The sequence below is a fragment of the Trachemys scripta genome, chromosome 24, assembly GCF_013100865.1.
Source record: "Trachemys scripta elegans isolate TJP31775 chromosome 24, CAS_Tse_1.0, whole genome shotgun sequence".
In the NCBI taxonomy this organism is placed as follows: domain Eukaryota; kingdom Metazoa; phylum Chordata; order Testudines; family Emydidae; genus Trachemys; species Trachemys scripta.
Genome location: NC_048321.1, coordinates 13,911 through 32,155, shown reverse-complemented (window position 1 = coordinate 32,155; position 18,245 = coordinate 13,911). Strand labels below are relative to the sequence as shown.

General features: G+C 59.8%; 2 protein-coding genes across 3 annotated transcripts; both read right to left on the bottom strand.

Moving 5' to 3' along the window:
• Positions 1 to 205: 205 nt before the first annotated feature.
• On the bottom strand, positions 206 to 2,453 carry SOX15 (SRY-box transcription factor 15). Its single transcript, XM_034756827.1, has 2 exons — positions 2,017 to 2,453; positions 206 to 690 (listed from the first exon to the last, which is right to left on the bottom strand). The coding sequence occupies exons 1-2, from the start codon at positions 2,451 to 2,453 to the stop codon at positions 507 to 509; spliced, it is 621 nt and encodes a 206-aa protein (XP_034612718.1). The 3' UTR covers positions 206 to 506.
• A 930-nt stretch (positions 2,454 to 3,383) lies between these two features.
• FXR2 (FMR1 autosomal homolog 2) lies at positions 3,384 to 15,291 on the bottom strand. 2 transcript variants are annotated; one of them, XM_034756603.1, is made up of 16 exons: positions 15,189 to 15,291; positions 9,995 to 10,088; positions 9,827 to 9,898; positions 9,292 to 9,440; positions 8,859 to 8,952; positions 8,404 to 8,520; positions 7,965 to 8,153; positions 7,763 to 7,841; positions 7,202 to 7,311; positions 7,021 to 7,107; positions 6,137 to 6,350; positions 5,743 to 5,922; positions 5,155 to 5,352; positions 4,864 to 4,959; positions 4,355 to 4,461; positions 3,384 to 4,262 (listed from the first exon to the last, which is right to left on the bottom strand). In XM_034756603.1, the coding sequence occupies exons 1-16, from the start codon at positions 15,266 to 15,268 to the stop codon at positions 4,182 to 4,184; spliced, it is 1,947 nt and encodes a 648-aa protein (XP_034612494.1). In that variant the 5' UTR covers positions 15,269 to 15,291; the 3' UTR covers positions 3,384 to 4,181. The 2 variants fall into 2 exon arrangements, with proteins under 2 accessions (XP_034612494.1, XP_034612495.1); XM_034756604.1 differs by having other exon boundaries at positions 7,965 to 8,135.
• Between the last annotated feature and the right edge of the window lie 2,954 nt (positions 15,292 to 18,245).

Genomic DNA, 18,245 nt, shown 5'->3' with positions numbered 1-18,245 from the left:
TCATCTCTCCTTTACCCCCTCCCTCCCCCCAGGAACGCCCTGGGGTCAGGGCCGTCTCTAGGAACCAGGTTTATTCTCTTTACAAGATACGTTGACAAACAGCATTAAGACGCGCGCCCCCCCCACCTTCTCTGGGGGGCACAATCTCCCCCACTGCTCCAGACTGTCCCTCCATGTGCATCCCCTTTTTCAGTCCCCCCTGACTTTTCCAGGCCCCCCACCACTCCCTCCCCCCTTTCCAGCTCCAGTGCTAGGGGAATGGATTTGGGGGGGATGGCTGCCAGCGAAGAGTTTACAAAGGGGGTGATTTTAAAGTGGAGGGGGGAGAAGGGGCGCTGGGGGAGGGGAAGAGTCTGCACTCTGCACCCACAGCCCCCCCTGCTGGGGCTGGAGTCGCAGAGAGCTCCCCCCAGCGTTCCCCCAAACTTTGTTCCTCTTCGAGGCTTTTCTTCTTTCCGTATAAAAACCCAGCGTCCCCGCCCCCCTCGGTCCCAGCCCGCCACGGGCTAGAGGGGCGTCAGCGGTGCCGGCCCGGGGGGCTCGTAGGGCAGCGGCGGGAAGCCCTCGCCCACGTCGCAGGCCTGCAGCCCGTAGGCAGCCATCATGTCGCGGAAGTCGGGCGGCAGCACCCCCGGCGGGTGGGGGGCAGGGTCTTGCTTGTAGGGCATCGGGGGGCCATAGGACAGGCCACTGTGGGGGGCGGTGGGGGGAAGAGAAGAGGGGTTAACCAGCTGGATAATTACAGTTGCAGAATGAGAGGAGAAGAGAGAACCCAGGAGTCCTGGCTCCCAGCTCCCCCTGCTCTAAACCACCAGTCCCCACTCCCCTCCCAGAGCCGGGGATAGAACCCAGGAGTCCTGGCTCCCAGCTCCCCCTGCTCTAAACCACCAGTCCCCACTCCCCTCCCAGAGCCGGGGAGAGAACCCAGGAGTCCTGGCTCCCAGCCCCCCTGCTCTAACCACCAGCCCCCACTCCCCTCTGAGAGGGCTGGGAGCCCGGACCCCTGGGTTCTCTGCGAGCTCTGGACAATGTTATGTGGGGGGGACACCGCCCTGCAGCTGCAGGAAGAGTCCCCCCCACCCCCCTCCAGGGCTGGGTGAGCCAGGGCTGCATTCCTCAGCTGGCCTGTTAATCCGGTTCTGGGTGTGAGCAGCTCCCCCGTGGCCTGCCACAACCTGCCCACTCCCTCCCGCAGGCGGGATGGAACCCATGGGTCCTGGCACCCACCTTCCCCTCCAGAGAACCCCGGAGTCCTGGGCGCCTGCTGGCCTCCCCTTCTCCGTCAGTGGGCGATGGAGTGGTTAGAGCAGGGGATGCTGGGAGTCAGGAGTCCTGGGTTCTGTGACTCGTGCCTCGGTTTCCCCTCCCCTGGGCACTGGCTCCTGCACCCAGACACCCCCACGGTGAGGAGCTAGCTCAGGGATTGGCTGAGGCCTGGCCGGGTCATGACCCTTCGCTCAGGGCATGGTGAATACCAGCCGCAGGGCGGGTGCTGCCTGGCACCCAACCCCACCCTGCTCCTGGCCGGGACCCAAAGCCCTAGGGCCCTGGGCGGGGTGGGCATATCCTGGCACACCAGGGAGCCAGGACTCCTGGGTTCTCTCCCTGGCTCTGGGAGGGGAGTGGGGGCTGGTGGTTAGAGCAGGGAGCCAGGACTCCTGGGTTCACATACCAAAGGACTGGTGCCCCATCATGCCCTCAGCAGCTGGCACTGACTCACCTGGTTAACAACAGTTAACATGCAAATTCTGGGGCTGGTGCCCGCTTGGTCCCAACCAGCACCTGAACCTGGTGTATGTCCCCCCCTGTGCCCAGCGCTGAGATGCGCCCACCTCTGGGGTTGGTTATACACGGACCCCTCAGCCGGCCCTAATTTCAACCATGCCTGGCCTGGGGAAAGAGGGAATGTAGCAGCCCCCTCCACCCCTTGCTAATCCCCCCCATTTCCCCAGTAAGGGGGCACCGTTGGGGGTCTCCCATTCACCCGAGGGGACGGGAAGCGCGGGCAGGACCCACCTGTACCCTCCAGCTGCGTTCCCGTATCCCGCGGCAGCCGGGCACGGCGGGTAGCGGGCCGGCTGGTAGCCCAGGGGCTCGCCGTAGCCCCAGGCCCGGGTGGCAGGCAGCTGGGGGGGCGGGCGGCCCCCCGGTGGCGGTGGCTCCTTGGCGGGGGCCCGGCCCTTGCGCCGGGGTCGGTACTTGTAGTCAGGATAGTCCCGCATGTGCCGGGCCCGGAGCCGCTTGGCTTCCTCCACGAAGGGGCGTTTCTCGGCCTCGGGCAGGCGGCGCCAGGCGGCCCCCAGGCGCTTGGAGATCTCCGAGTTGTGCATCTTGGGGTGCTCCTGTGCCAGGCGCCGGCGCTGCCCGCTGGACCACACCATGAAGGCGTTCATGGGCCGCTTCACCTTGTCCGGGGGGTCGCCCCCCGCCGCCGCGCCCTGCCCCTCGGCCATGCCCCGGCCCCGTCTGAGCCCGCCCGCACCTGGGCAGCCAGATATAGCAGGGCTGGGACCACGCCCACCGGGGGGGGGGCTCCCTGCCAGGAACCATGGGCCCGCCCACCCCCACCAGGCTCCTCCCCACACATATCCTGGCTCCCACCCGTGTCCCAGAGCCGGGGAGAGAACCCAGGAGTCCTGGCTCCCAGCCCCCGCTGCTCTGAACCACGATCTCCCACTCCCCTCCCAGCACTGGGGAGAGAACCCAGGAGTCCGGCTCTACGACAGGGGGACAGAACTTCACCCCGCTCAGCCGTGAATATTCCCTCCCTCCCTCCCCACAGGTCCCTGCCTAGTACGTCATCTCCCCCCTGTGGCCAGTCTTAGGAATTACACCTGCTCCTGCTTGGGGCCCCCCCACCAAGTAACACATTAGGCCCCCACCACCCAGAGACAGGTCAGTGATCCCCCCCCAGGGGCTGTCACTGAGCTCATCCACTGACCCCTTCCCCCCCCAGTGCATGGGAACATGCCGTGGGAAGGAACCAGTCAGCTTACCCCCCCCCCCCCCCAGGGTGGAAAAACCCCCCCCCCCCGGCGGGCAGACCCTTCGGCCCCCCAGGTCTTGGGGGGGGGGGGGGAAGGGGGAGAAATGTGCCTTGGGAAGGAACCAGCCAGCTTGCTTCCCCCCGCCCCCGCCCAATCCAACTGGCTAATGAGGAAAGGAAGCCAAATTGGGGGCTGGGGGTTAACGACGGGGGGGAAATTAGGGCGTGAATCCGTGACCCCTCCGCAGCGAGTGAAGGGCGGGGAGCTGATGTCAGTTCTTTTCGGTGGCTTTATTGAAGATTGCGGGGGGGGGGGGGGGGGGGGGGGGGGGGGGTTTTCTGGCCCCCCCCCGCCACGTTTCCGGGGGGGGGTGCAGGAGGGGAAGACACAGCAGCGTTTGCGTACGAGTTTGGTTCTTTATTCTCTTTTAAATACTGTACAGTGAAAAATAAATAATGTCTCAACCGTCACAGCTCGATTTTGCCCCCCCCTTCCTGGCAAAGTGACACTGGTGGGGGGGCCATGCGGCTCTACCCTCTCTGCCCCCCCCAGTCTGCCACAGTGTACCCAAAAAAAAAAAAAAAAAAAATACCTGCTGTGTTTGTATTGCCTAGAAACAAAAATTCCCCCCGCGCTCCCCACCCCGTGGTACCTTCTGATGTTTTTTTTAAGGGGGAGGGAAATAAACAGCGCGGCAGCCCCCCCCCCCCCCCGCTCCATCTTTACCGAAATCCTTGCGTGAGCGAACTAGGCGGAAGGGAAAATGACCGAAAAAAGGAAGGGAAGCGACGCGCGTTCAGAAGGCACAAAAAAATCCTCGCTCTGGTTTCAACCCGCGGCCGGATTGCGGTTCCTGGCTCGAACGGAGTCGTCAAAAACGGACACACAATTAGGAGATAATTAATTTGTTTTTTTTACTGTTGAGGCCCCTTGCCTGAGGGGGGGGGAGGGGGAGCCGCGCCCCTTGCCCCAGCAAGAATCCGGTTGCCTGTCTCTTGATTGGTCGGCGCCTAACGAGCCGTAAGAGCTTGGCTATCTTTGGCAAGCTTCCGACAAGCACTAGAGGAATTATCGATCGTTGAATAAATGGTTCGTTAACAAGAGGTCGGTGGGCGTGTTTAACGATGACGCAAGCAGGGCGGAGTAGGGTCAGTTAGGCAGGAAGCAGTGGGCGCAGCTCTCCTGGCGCGGTGCTTACGACAGCCCGTTCACCATGGCGGCCGGCTCCTCGCCGTTCTCCGACGGGCCGTTGGCCACCTTGCCGGTTGGCTCTGCCTGCAGGGAGGAGGGAGAAGGTCTCAAGAGGGGCTTGGAATAAGCCCCGCCCCAAGCTGGCTCCGCCCAGCCACCGCCGGCTCCACCCCTACCTTTTGTCTCGGTATGTCGTCTTCGGTGGATTTTTCCCGGGGCTCCTTCTGCGGGGGCCGCTGGCGGCTCTGGGACTCGGCCCGGGAGATGTAATCGGCCACGGTCACTGGAGGGGAGGGAGCGGGTGCTGGGTTGGGGACAGCTGCCAATCCCCACTCCCGCCCGCCCCCCTGACACACGCACAGCAAGGACAGAACACCAACGGGGGAGAGGGGGAGGGGTGAGAGACAGACCCAGGAGTCCTGCGAGCCCAAAGTGGGGTGACGCTGGCCACCGGGCTAAACCAGAGCAGCCTCTGGGCTGCTCTAACGTGTGGGAGTTCTGGCCACACCCCCGATCTGTCCCGGAAATGGGGCCCCGCTGCCAAAACCCGGCGCAGGGAGGGGTCCCAGGGCAGCTCCTGCCCCACCGTTCACACCGCACACGGAGGCATTCAGGGCTGTAGCAGAAGCAAGAGCTAAGCCCAGAGCACCAGGATCCCCTGCCCGGCCCCGCTGGACCCCCGTACCTGGCTGCCGGTCCCGGCTGATGGAGCCGTCCATGCGGTTGCCACGGTTACGGCGGCGACGGCTCCGGTTGCGTCTCTGAGGCTTCGATTCATCCTCTGGGAAAGCAGGGAGCAGAGATGGAGATGAACCCAGGTGTCCTGCCTCCTGGCCCCCTCCACCCCACTCCCCTCCCAGAGCTGGAGAGAGAACCCAGGCGTCCAGCTCCCAGCCCCTCCCCCACTCCATTCCCCTCTCCTCCCAGAGCCCAGGGAGAGAACCCAGGAGTCCTGGCTCCCAGCCCCCCTGCTCACCCATGCCGTTCTCGTTGACAGACATGTCGGACTCGGCAGCGCCGTCCATCATGGTGGCATCGTCGTCGGTGCGGCGGCGGCGGGAGCGGCGGCGCCGGTTGCTGACGGGCTGCGACTCGCTGCCATCGGTGTCAGCCGTCTGGTCGGTCTCCGTGTTGTCAAGCAGGCTGTAGGGGTTGCTGTCCGGGTCCTTGAGCACTGGGGGGGAGGGGGCAGAATTCAGCACGGAGTAACACACCGGGCACAGAGAACCCAGGAGTCCAGGATCCCAGCCCCACCCCCGACTGGACTCCCCTTCATTCTGAGTCAGGACGCTGGAACATGGCATCTGGTTATACATCACTGAGATGCAGCCACCTCTGGGGCGGGGCAGTTGGTTACCCAGGGACCCCTCACCTGGCGCTAGGATGCAGCCGCCTCTGGGACGAGGCAGCTGGTTACACGGGGACCAGTTGCCCGGCGCTGAGATGCGGCCACCTCTGGGGCAGGGCACAGCAGCTGGTTACACAGGGATCCCTGAGCTGGCGCCAAGATGCAGCCACCTCTGGGGCGGGGCACAGCCACTATTTAACAGCAACACCTGGTCACCTGAACTGATGGAGGAGCTGTTGTACTTGCTGCCTCCGCCCCCTCGGGGGGCCGGGGTGGGACCCCGCCCTCGCCCCAACCCCGGGCGCCTCCGGCTGTCCTCAGGGCGCGGGTCTCGCTCGCCGTCGTCCCTCTTCTCCGACTCGGTCTCTGAAGCGTTGGACAGGTCTGAGTTGGTACCTGGGAGGGCAGAGCAGGGGGGCGCGTGAGCCACCGTTGGTGGGGGCTGATCTGTACTGGGGGGGATCCCCAAAGCTGTAGGAGGGGCAGGACACACAATACCCCGGGGAAGCGTTGCTGAAATACAGCCACCTATGGGGTGTGGCCCGTCAGTCAACCCGCCCCTGCCGTGAAGAAGGGGACATTTTGGCCAAGGCGCCGTGGGGCCAGTTACCATAGCCGGAGTTGGGCCCCCGGCGCCCGCGGCCTCGCCCGCCGTAGCTGCCCCCGTACGTCCGCGTGCCGTGGAGGGAGGAGGAGGTGCTGTCGTCGGTGGTGTAGCCGCCCCGCTCCTTGTCGGCCCGGCTGGAGAGGGGGCGGAAGCCCATGCCGATCTGCCGCAGCTGCTCGTCGATCTGCAGCCGCTCCAACCGCAGCTGCTCCACCTCCTGGGGAATGGGAAGAACGGCACGGAGTGAGACGGGGAACCCAGTAACTTCGCACCCAGGCAAGGGGAACCAATTAATGACTGCACTGCAAGGGGGGACCAATTAGCAAGGACACCCATGCTGTCTTGGGGCAGGGAACCAATTAATGACTGCACCTGTACAGGGCTGGCAGGGGGAACCAATTAGTGACTGCACTGCAAAGGGGGACCAATTAGCAAGGACACCCATGCTGTCTTGGGACAGGGAACCAATTAATGACTGCACCCAGCAGGGGGAACCAATTAGTGACTGCACCCCAGAGCAGGGATACTAATTAGCAGTTGTTGGGGGGATGGAAGGAGGGAGGTCAAAAGTGCAGCCTCAGAACAGGAAGGGGAAACAAAAGCAAATTGCGCACACAGTCGGGGGTGGGGGGAGGACCAAAAAGCAAATGCACCTGCCTGTGCGGGAAACCAGGAAAGCACAGGAAACAGAGGAACCGATTAACGGTCACACCCATGAGACACCCACATCGACCCCGCCCCCTGGCTGATTCTCAGGTGTGTGCCCCTCCCCTTTTGCTGTTGACGGGCCCCCAGCGTTCGCGCACCACCGCTGCGGAGCGAGCGAGCCGGTTCTGAGACCATTCCGGCCGCTGCTGCAGGCCCGTTCTCGGCAGAGCCGGATTTACCTGGAGGTAAGCGAGATGATATTCCAGGAGCGCCTGCGCATTGCTGATGTTCTCCCGCGTGCCAACGAAGATGAACGGGACCATTCCCTAGGAGAGAGGAGATTCGGTCACGGCACGGCCGTCCCCCGTGTGTCCCCCAACCCACCAGCGGCCACCCCCACCCCGATCCACCCCCACTTACCTCCTCTCGGGGATTTTTCTTGTCATTGTCCCCTTCCACCCGCACCCGCACCACTCCCGACTTGTCCACGATCTCCTGGATCACTTTGCCGTTTTTGCCAATCACTTTGCCTGGTGGGGCGAGCGGAGAGGTGAAACCCACAGAAACCCCGGCTCCCAAAGCAACAGGGTCCCCCCCCCACACACTGACCAGACACACACCCACAACAGCCCACCCCGCTCCCCAGGCTTTTCCCAACCCCCCGACTTTCGAGGGACCCGTTTAACAACAGACCCAGAGAACATTATTTTTAGCATGTTCACGACTCCTCACGGGTGCCCTGACCGCCGGTGCGACGCCGGCTTTCGTGGTGAACGGACTCCACTGCATATTGGTGCCCTCTGTTGGCACCCCAAGCGTCTCGGGGCACACGTGGTCACTCTCATTCGTAGCCCACTTCCCTTTGAGGCGCCCGCACCAGCACGGTGCTATGGTTACGTGTCCAGGTCCCCATCACCAGGAAAGTGAATGCCGGGCCCCCGGAAGGTCACTACAGAGCACGGTCGCCGTCGTGACACCTACCGACCAGGTTTCTCGGGACTTGAACAGAGTCTTCAGAGAACTCCAGGTAGCTCCGGGCCTGCTTGCACGCTTCCGGAGTCTGCGGAGAGGAGACAATGGTCAAATAACAGAGCCGGGGAGAGAACCCAGGAGTCCTGGCTGCCAGCCCCCCGCAATCTCCTGGAGCCGGGGATAGAACCCAGGAGCCCCGGCCGGCCCTCACCTCCCCGTAGATGCGGAAGGTGCAGGTCTCCTCGTCCAGCTCGATGGCGGTGACGCCTGGCACCTTCCGGGCCTGCTGGATGTTGGCGCCGTGGGTGCCGATGGCCAGTCCCATCAGGTCTTCGCGGACCGTGAACTCCTCCTGGAACGCCGAGGCCAGCTGCTTACTCGTCTGGGGAGAGAAAGAGCGCTGGGACGCAGAGCGGGGAGTCAACGGAAGGCCGGGGGGGGGGGCCTCCAGTGGCATGTGACCCCCCCCCCCCCCCCCCTGGAGCCCCGGTCAGGTGACCAGCTGGGCAATCACCGGAGAAGCTCTGGGCGAGCCGTGTACAGCCGCCTATTTCCCGCCCCGCAGCGCCCGTGTGGCAAGAAAGCCGGAGGCGCCTCCCCCGCCCCCCTCCCCGGGCGTGGGCCGTCACTCGGACGCCTGGGTTCCTCACCTCCAAGTGTTTGTTGGCTTCCTCGTTCCGCGACATCAGCATGAGCTTGGTGCGGATGCTGCGCAGGTGCATGTCCCCCAGCAGCGACGCCCGCTTTACTGTGGATTCATTCGTCGACTGGGAAGGGGGGGAGGAAGACGAGCGGTGTCGGAGATCGGCAAGGTAGCCCCCACCTCCCGAAGTACCAGGCCAGCAGGAATCCCGGGGGGCTAGCCAGCCGCAGTGACCGGGCGAGACCTGCCCAGACGGTCGCAGCAGGACCGAGAAGCCCCCCGACCACACCCGAGGGTCCCCGCCAATTCCCCCCGACCCCAAGAACGGCGTGGGGCAAGGCAAGCCAGGCGGGCAGCTGGAAAGAGGCTCCTCCGAACCAGCCTGGAGTGTCGGGTCCACCCCGCCGCGGCCGATCTCCAACGAGCGCCCCCCAACCCGCTACCCTCCGCCGCCTCGCTCACCAGGATGAAGAGCTCGCTGCTGGCCACGCTCAGGAAGATGCAGTTGGCCCCCACCGCCTTCTTGAATTCTTTATGCACGTTTTCGTTGGAGCACCTGAGCGGAGAGAGGACAGGGTGAGCGGAGCAGAGACGAGGGGCAGCGGGAGCCCCCCAAAATGACCCGTCCGGTCTGTGGCAAAGCCGGGAATAGCACCCAGATCTCCAGAGTCCAGAACTGGATTGGCCAGCGGTTAGGGGACTTTCCTTTACAGTAGAATAATGTCAGTCAGTTTCCCCACACAGCCAAGCCCCAAGTTAGAGACTGGGCAGACCACAGCGCCTGGTCTCTGGCTCCTTCCCCATAGAGGAAAAGCCACGCTAGCAACTTGTCTTTTGTCCAAGCCCGCGGAGCGCTTCCCCCCCGCCCGCGCGCTAGGATCCCCGCCTTGCTCACGCTTCCTTGAGGTCCTCCGGCACAGCGATGGTGTATTTGAAGAAGCTGGATTTGGTGGCCACTTTGTTGGGGTTGACGGGCCGGAGCCGCTCCAGCGTGACGATTTCGTTGTAGGTGGCATCGCAAGCTGCGTATTCGATGACGTAAAACTGAGGGGGGGGGGGGGGGGGAGAGAGATCGGGTGAGAGCCGGGGATTTAGGGTGGGGAGGCGAGCTGACCGCAGGCCCCGAGAGGGACTGTGCCATTCAGACATAGCCGGGTGGGGGAGAGACAGGACAACCGTGCTCAACGCTTCGTTTTCAGATGGAATTAGCCTGTGGACCTCACTGCCACTGGTAGGAGCCGGAGGGGGGCCATGCTGCTGCTTCTGGGAGCGGCCCCCGACCCTGCTCCCCGGCTGGAGCAGGGCAAGCCCCGGACCCGAGCTCGAGGGCCAGCGTAAAACGGCAGGCCCGTAAAGCACAAAGGATTCTGGGATAGATGCAAGCGATCGGAGATGGGGGGGGAGGAACAGAAAAATCCTCAGAAACTTACATCTCCTTTCATCATCCGGACCCTCGCCAGCCACCAGCCGCACGGCTCATGTTCATTGGCTCGGGAATAAACCTAGAGAGACAGGTCAATATAGTCAGCGGGGGAGCCAGTGAGGATAGCGGGCTCACAGAGGCACCCCTCTGCCCCCCCAAAAAGCACACCCCCTACCTCCACTTCGTCCCCTTCGGTAATCTCTTTATTGTAGTCCGCGGGCGGGGGGAGCCGTACGTCGCCGAAGGGGATCTGCCGCTCCGGCTGCCAGCTGTTAGGAGACATGAGACCGAGATTGCATTCGCCTGTAGGTGGCACCGCAGACTGGGACTAAGACAGGACACGCTGAAGAGACAGCACCAGGCCCCGGGCACCCACACGGCCGGAGACGGTCCCTGCCTGGGGAGAGTTTACCATCTATGCAGACAAAGGAAGGATTGTTCCCCCTTCTGGAAAGCGGGAAGAAGACTCCAGAGTGTTTTATAACTGGCCTTTCCGCCCTCGTCCCCGCAATTTTGGGATTGTCGTCTATGTCAAGCATAAACGCTTTCTGATCTGTGTTCGTACAGCCTGCGACTCTGAGATGCCGCCGCACTCTGACAACCCCCACGCGGCCACGAGATGTACTTTGCAACAGAAAGAGGGCACCGAACACGGGGTGGGGAGAAACTTTCCCTTCGGCTAAACCCAGCTTAACTTCCTGCTGCTTCGGATCTCCGCCCGAGGAGGGATTTTCACCTCGCTGTTTGTTTTAATGATTCATGTATGTGCGTTTGCAATTAGCCGCTCCCAGTGCGGACTCGAGACGCCAGTACCCAATGCAGCCCAGGGCTTTTTGCGACTCAGTCGGTGTATTTCAGATGGAGAGGAAGCAGACACGTTGAACACCACCATGTAGCTTAAGCACAAGACATTTCACCTTCTCGCTAGTCTGACTCAGGGCTGGTGCTGTCTACACGCATTTGTAAACCCCCCGCACCTTCCCCCACACCTCCCCCTGGGTTAGGAACTGTCCCAACCCGGGGCTCCAGCGTCCACACTGCGTTATGTGGGCCCCCGTCCAACCACCGATATCCCAAAACATGGCCGCTCTAGCCCATTGTTCATGGTGCAGGGTGAGAAGACTTAGAATCATAGAAGATCAGGGTTGGAAGAGACCTCAGGAGGTATCTAGTCCAACCCCCTGCTCAAAGCAGGACCAATTCCCAACCAGGGCTTCGTCAAGCCTGACCTTAAAAACCACCAAGGAAGGAGATTCCACCACCTCCCTAGGGAACCCATTCCAGTGCTTCACCACCCTCCTAATGAAATAGTTTTTCCTAATATCCAACCTAGACCTCCCCTACTGCAACTTGAGACCACTGCTCCTTGTTCTGTCATCTGCTACCACTGAGAACAGTCGAGCTCCATCCTCTTTGGATCCCCCTTCAGGTATTTGAAGGCTGCTATCAAATCCCCCCCTCACTCTTCTCTTCTGCAGACTAAACAATCCCAGTTCCCTCAGTCTCTCCTCATAAGTCATGTGCCCCAGCCCCCTGATCATTTTCGTTGCCCTCCGCTGGACTCTCTCCAATTTGTCCACATCCCTTCGGTAATGCGGGGCCCACAACTGGACACAATACTCCAGATGTGGCCTCACCAGTGCCGAACAGAGGGGAATAATCACATCCCTCAATCTGCTGGCAATGCTAATGCAGCCCAACATGCCGTTGGCCTTCTTGGCAACGAGGGCACACTGCTGACTCATATCCAGCTTCTCGTCCACTATAACCCCCAGGTCCTTTTCTGCAGAACTGCCGCTTAGCCATTCGGTCCCCAGTCTGTAGCAGTGAATGGGATTCTTCCGTCCTAAGTGCAAGACTCTGCACTTGTCCTTGTTGAACCTCATCCGATTTCTTTTGGCCCAATCCTCCAATTTGTCTAGGTCACTCTGGACCATATCCCTACCCTCCAGCGTATCTACCTCTCCCCCCAGCTTAGTGTCATCCGCAAACTTGCTGAGGGTGCAATTAATCCCATCATCCATTAATAAAGATGTTGAACAAAACGGGCCCCAGGAAAGTCTGCTTGCGGGATGTTTTTGGTGGACTCCCAGCGTGAGGTTGCATCTGCACTGCCAAGCAATAGAATCATAGACTAGCAGGGTTGGAAGGGACCTCAGGAGGTCTCTAGTCCAACCCCCTGCTCAAAGCAGGGCCAACCCCCAGACAGATTTTTGCCCCAGATCCCTAAATGGCCCCCTCAAGGATTGAACTCACCACCCTGGGTTTAGCAGGCCAATGCTCAAACCACTGAGCTATCCCTCCCCCCAATACTTGAACCCTGGGCCCCCCGGTCAGAGCGATGCGCGTGTGTGTTTGGGATTTGGAAACCAGACGTGAACAGCTGTCGGGAGGCGGGGAAGCTACAGCTGTCTCAGCAGGGAAATTCACCTGCTCAGCAACGCGGCTAGAAACCCCATAAGGACACCGCAGCCAACCGAGGTATTTGAGAAACGGAGTGCACTCAACACTCAGTGGACTGCTCGGATCTATGCGGCTCATCCCCCCCAGCTTAAACAGAATCACAGCCAAGAAGCAGAGGGAGTCGGCGTAGCATTTGACCCGGGTGTCCAGCAGGCTCTAGGAACTGGTGACAGTGCTGTAATCTCACCATCTAGGTGCGAGCAGGTTAATGACACTGGGATTTGCATGGTTAATTACACTACCGTCCTAACTACGGACAGCTGAGCTATCGCGGAGCAGCAGGCTGGCTGCAGAGTGCGCCCCCTGAAGCGCCGGCCGCTGCTCTAGCTGGCAGTCCTCCAGCGTTACTAGTTTTCACCGGTCGAGCCGAAATAGAGCCCCAGAGCGAACACGATGCCCTGAAATCAGCCAGGCAAGCGCAGAAATTCAAGGAAAACCGGCACCTGCTCAACTAGGTTCAAACCAACAGGCAGTGCCTCCAAGCTTTAAAATGTGGAAAGGTCGATTGCCTGCGATCAGCTGTTGAACGAGAGAAATCCACTCAGAAGCCGTGTAGGGACCGGGCTCTTTTACTTACACATCGGCTAAGAGAGACAGCCGAGGCCTGTAGCTGCTTTTAAAGCGGTTTGTTTGTGGCATAAGTTGATTTAAACCCCGTTTCGCCTGTTACTGGTTCAGAAACATTTCCAGTTCCCCAGTTAAAGAGCCACACGCCAGGCAAAGCAGATCGAAATGGAGCAATTGGACTCCTGTTTAAACCCCAATCTCCCCTGCACAGTTTGGGGCAGAGAATATTCTTTGCTTCCTGCCCTACCCCCTTCCACCCCAGAGGTGGCCGCATCACAGTGCTGGCTGAACAGATGGCACACCCCAGAGGTGGCAGCCTCTCAGGGTTGGCCTGTCTGCCATGCCATCTGCATTCTCAGCTACCTACCAAGCTGCGTTTAAGGGCTCTGATATTCCTGCACGCAGACAGCCGGGTTTTAAAAACAGGGCCGTCTGCCTTTCCTTTCCCACCGTGCACCGAGAGGTCTGCCAACAAACACGCTCCTAATGACGCTGCTTCCTCCTAGTCACTGATGCCGGGAGACACAAACGCTCAACTAATATCACCGAAGGAACCCAGACGGTCGGAAAGAGAAACATTTCACAGGGGAGCAGCTCGGTACCTGTAGAGACAGCGCTTAGCACAATGCGGACCTGAGATCTCAGCCCTAGCATCAATCCACACAATCCCGCCACGCGGTAGAGTGACAGCTGCCAATCTAGAGGCAATCCCGGGGGCAGGCGGCTGGCTTATTAAGAGTGAGTCAGTTTCATTCGCATGCCACAAACAGCAGGAACTAAATTTGGAAAAGCGGCAGCCTGCTAGTTATGCTGGGCCTCATGGCCCCGTGTCAGATACCTTGAGTGCAGCAGCTTTATTTAGGGCTCTGAAGCGGGGACTGTGGCATCCCTGCATTTCCACCCTGCACCGGCTCCAGCGGGGTCGGCTGAGGTGCCCATCGGCCCTACAGCCGCACGCTAACAACCCTCCTACCGCGGAACAGCGTAGGGTTGACATTTACAATCCACTCGCTTGCACCAGGGCCATGGAACCGAAAGCAACAGCTTGCCCGCAGCGGCGCACCGAAGTTCTGCGCACGCCGGTCCCGCTAACGATCTTAATAGACGATTGGATACCTCCAGCCTGCCGTTGAGGGGAAGTGGCAGGAGGCATCACGCCCTCTTTTTAATTTTCGAGAAACCCTCACACCCCCCACCTCTCCTTTACCATCACCCAACCGCCCCTGATCCTTGTCCCCTGACTGCCCCCTCCTGGGACCCCACCCCCTATCCAACCCCCCTTGCTCCTTGTCCCCTGACCATCCCCCTCCCGGGATCCCCCAGGACCCCACCCCCTACTCCCTGTCTCCTGACTGCCCCGACCCCCATCCCCACACCCCCCCCCCCGGACAGGCCCCCCCCCCCCGGCCTCCCACGCCTATCCAACCCCCTCTTCTCCCTGTCCCCTGACCACCCCCTTCTGGGACCCCACCTCCTAGCCAAACCTCCCCTCCTTGTCCCCTGACCAGCCCCCTCCCGAGATCCCCCGGGACCCCACCCCCTATCCAAGCCCCCCTGTCTCCTGACTGCCCTGACCCCTATCCACACCCCCACCCCGACAGGCCCCCCCGGGACTCCCACGCCTATCCAATCCCCCCACTCTGTCTCCTCACCGCCCCCTCAGAACCTACGCCCCATCCAACCGCTCCCTGTCCCCTGACTGTCCCCTGGGGACCTCCTGCCCCTTATCCAACCCTCCCTCTGCCCACCTCCCTACCAGGCCACTCAGAGCGCCAGGACTGGCTTATTGGAAAGCTTGGGAGGTGGGCAAGCACAAGCTGTGCTGCCCGCGCAGCGGCATAGCTGCAGGGGAGGGGAGGGACCAGGGGCTAACCTCCCCGGCCGGGAGCTCAAGGGCCAGGCAGCCTCGCGCCCCCTAGTTTGGGAACCAATGGTCTAGTGAGTTAGCACGGGTGGGCTAGGAGTCAGGAACCCCGGACAATATCCCCCAATTCTGGAAGGCGCATGGGGGTCTAATGGGTAGTCACAGGAAGGGACTGGGGGGGCCAGGACACCTGGGTTCTATCCCCAGTCTGCCACCAACTTGGCTGTAGGGCCTAACTATTTCCGACACAGAAAAGCAGCCACTGAAAACAGCTGACAATTGTTCAAAGGAGATGCAGGGTTAGGTAGGATTGGGATCTGCGACCGTAATGGCCTCGGTCTGAAAACGTCTCAGTTCTCCCTCCTACAGGAGCGTGTCTCAGTTCTCCCCCAGATGCCCAAGCTTGGAACGAGGACAAACGGAGGCTAGGCCCAGGACCGCTCCCTCTCACCAGGAGTCTCCAGCGGATACTTACTTGTTCTCAAAGGATATCGTGACCGAGTCTTCGTGCACATCTTTCACGAAACCCTGCGGAGGGAGAATGGAAGAAAGCATGAGTGATCCTCAGGGCAGTACGTTCCGTTGGACAGCAAACCTGGATATTAACGACTTCATCATGGGGAGGCTGTGGGCAGGGCAGTAGCAGGGATCGGTGGATAATTGCAACTTTCTGCTGGCAACCAAGGGGTTGCTAATAAGCAGAATCTGCTGTACCTGCAGCCAGCCACACACCGCCCATGTGCAGAATTAAGAGCTCAGCATTACAGCCTTGTGTCCAGAGCCCTGGTTCCTGGAGTCAAACGACTTTAGCAGCATTTAGGGTTTCCGGGTTTTTTTTTTAAATAAGTTTCTAGCTCTCACGGTTGTGAAGAAACACCCGAACATGTGACCGGACTGTAACGGACACAGCGACGTCTGCCTGAAACTATAACTCAGAGAAGGGTGAACTGCCCCAAGGATAACTGACTCAGCCAGGCTGCCTGAGTCTGCAGAGAGCCTGAACCAATCCCTCTCAGCAAGGGGAACTGTCCCATGCATTTCAATGGGGTGTCAATTCCAAACCCTGCAGCACTGCTCCCCCTCACCCCCCCAGCCAACCCTATCCCAGCAGAGGGCTCTGTGTGGCGTTGAGGGGGGAGGCACAGCAGACCTGTTGCTTCATTCATGCAGACACACCCCAGCCCCCAGATCTCTAGGGGGAATATGGGGGACCTATGCTGCTACCCCTTTCACCCCCTTGGGCAAACCACATGGGCCTTGTGCCTCAGTTTCCCCATATGTAAAATGGGTATGACACCCCTGACCTCCCTTGTAAAGAGCTTTGAGGTCTAGTAAGGAAAAGTGCTATCTAAGAGCTAGATGGTATCAATCCAGCGCTCCATTTATAACCATCCTCCCTCCCCCAAACAGTGATTAGGGTTTTAGACTGTCGTACTTTCCCCCTCTCCCTGCTTGACGCATCTTCACAGGGCGCCCTGGTTTTCAGGAAGTGCAGGGCAAGTTTTGGTGGGGGCGCTGGACTTTCTGCAGAATCAGCCCCTCCCCCCCCCAATCTCCTAGCCACTTGAAAGTTTCGGCTAGAATCCCCAGGATGTGTTGTCAGGATTGGGCTCGGAACCGGGCTCTGCCACCGACACTGTGTTTGGCTTCAGTTCCTCATTTAAAAGTCTTTTGTCTATTTCGATTGTTAGCTGCCTTTCGCTGCAGCTGTGGAGTGCCCAGCCCAATGGGGGGCCCAGCCCAATGGGGGGCAGCCTGCCCAGATCTCGGCCAGGAGGCCCACCCAGCACCTGGCGCTACTCCTGATTGGGGCTATTTGATTGTAGCCATCAGCATCTCCCAGGAGACTCTGCGAGGTGCGGTGGGGGCAGGCGATCTTGTTCTGCATTTGGAGTCTGAGGCCAGGGACAAGAATGCCTCCCCAGTCCAACCGGTGACGGGACTAACAGGTGCCGAGAGAGACGCTCTCCCGGCACCGCCGCCCACCCCGGCCAACAGCTGCCTGTTTGTCGCTAGCACGCTGTTAAAAGCCTCAAGACCCGTCTGCTGCAGGAGCAGGGATGCGCTCCTGAATAAAATCCCTCCCGGCCTTAAAAACTCGGACTCTAAGTTCTTGGCCTCACTGATTTCATGTGGCAGCGAGTTCCACAAGCTAATCACACGCCTCGTGGGGCGGCGAAATCATTTCCTTTGCTCAGTTTTGCGTTTGCCGCCGTTCCGTTTCGCTCGGTGTCTCCTTGCCGTGGTTTTGAGAGAAGGAAGAGAAACTCCCGCTCTACCGTCTCTTTCCCCGTCATTACCTTACAGACTTGTGTTCTCTTAACTCCTCCCTTTTCTCGGGTAACAATCCCACAACAAACTGATGACCATTTTCAGGGGTGGGAAGGAACCTTCCCCCAGGTTAGATTGACAGGGACCCTTGGGGGCTTTCACCTTCCTCTTCATTTTAGGGGGGGCAGGTTATCTGCTAGGATAATCTGGGTACATCTCACCTAATTAATTCCCTGCCTTAGGCACTGGTGTCACCTCAGTCAGCTCATATTCTCTGCCTGTGGCACACAACAGTTTGACCTCCCGAGGGCTGTAACGCTTTAATATAATCCAGGGCATCAGCTCAATACAGGGGTGACAGCGGGGTTCAGTGGCCGTGATGGAAAGGGCGGGCTAATGAGCTGATGGGCCATTCTGGCCTTAATTTCTCTTCATGTAAGCCAGGCTATCGATCATTTTCACCGCCCTTCTCTGAACCCCCTCTAACTCTGCCACCTCCTTTTTAAGGTCATCTCCAGATAAGGCACCACCGTTGATTTCCAGAAAGGCATTACAATATATTCTGTGTTATGTAGGATGGGGCCCTCATCCCAGTTGGGCCGCTAAACACTGCCCAAAACAAAACAAAAGAGTGACGATTGCTACAGTATTTATCATTTTATTTTTTATAGGGACTACAAAATCCAGAGCCAATTCCCTTTTCCGGGTGTTTTAACCCCCCCCCCAGTCAACACCTTCTGGACATACTCATTTGGAGTCTGATACCAGGGATTGGCCTGCTAAACCCTGGGTTGTGAGTTCAATCCTTGAGGGGGCCATTTAGGGATCTGGGGCAAAAATCTGTCTGGGGATTGGTCCTGCTTTGAGCAGGGGGTTGGACTAGATACCTCCTGAGGTCCCTTCCAGCCCTGCTAGTCTGTGATTCTATGACAGGAATGCCTTGGTTGAACGGGTGAACAGGTGCTTAGAGAGACACCTCCCCATACCCCCCCACTCAGAAGCTAATTCTTCAAACGGGCTTATGATTAAGGCTCTGGATAGAGACTCTGGTCTGGGGTAGATTCCCAGCTCTGACTCTGGGAAAGCCACTTAACTGTCTGTGCCTCGGTTTCCTCACCCACAAAATGAAAATAGCTTTATCCTATGGAAGGGAGGGAAATAGTATCTCTTTCCAAGAGGCGCTCAGATATTACGGGATGGGAGTGATAATATAGAAACAAACAATGACAGCACCGAAGTTAAGTTCAGAGAGTTTAAGGCC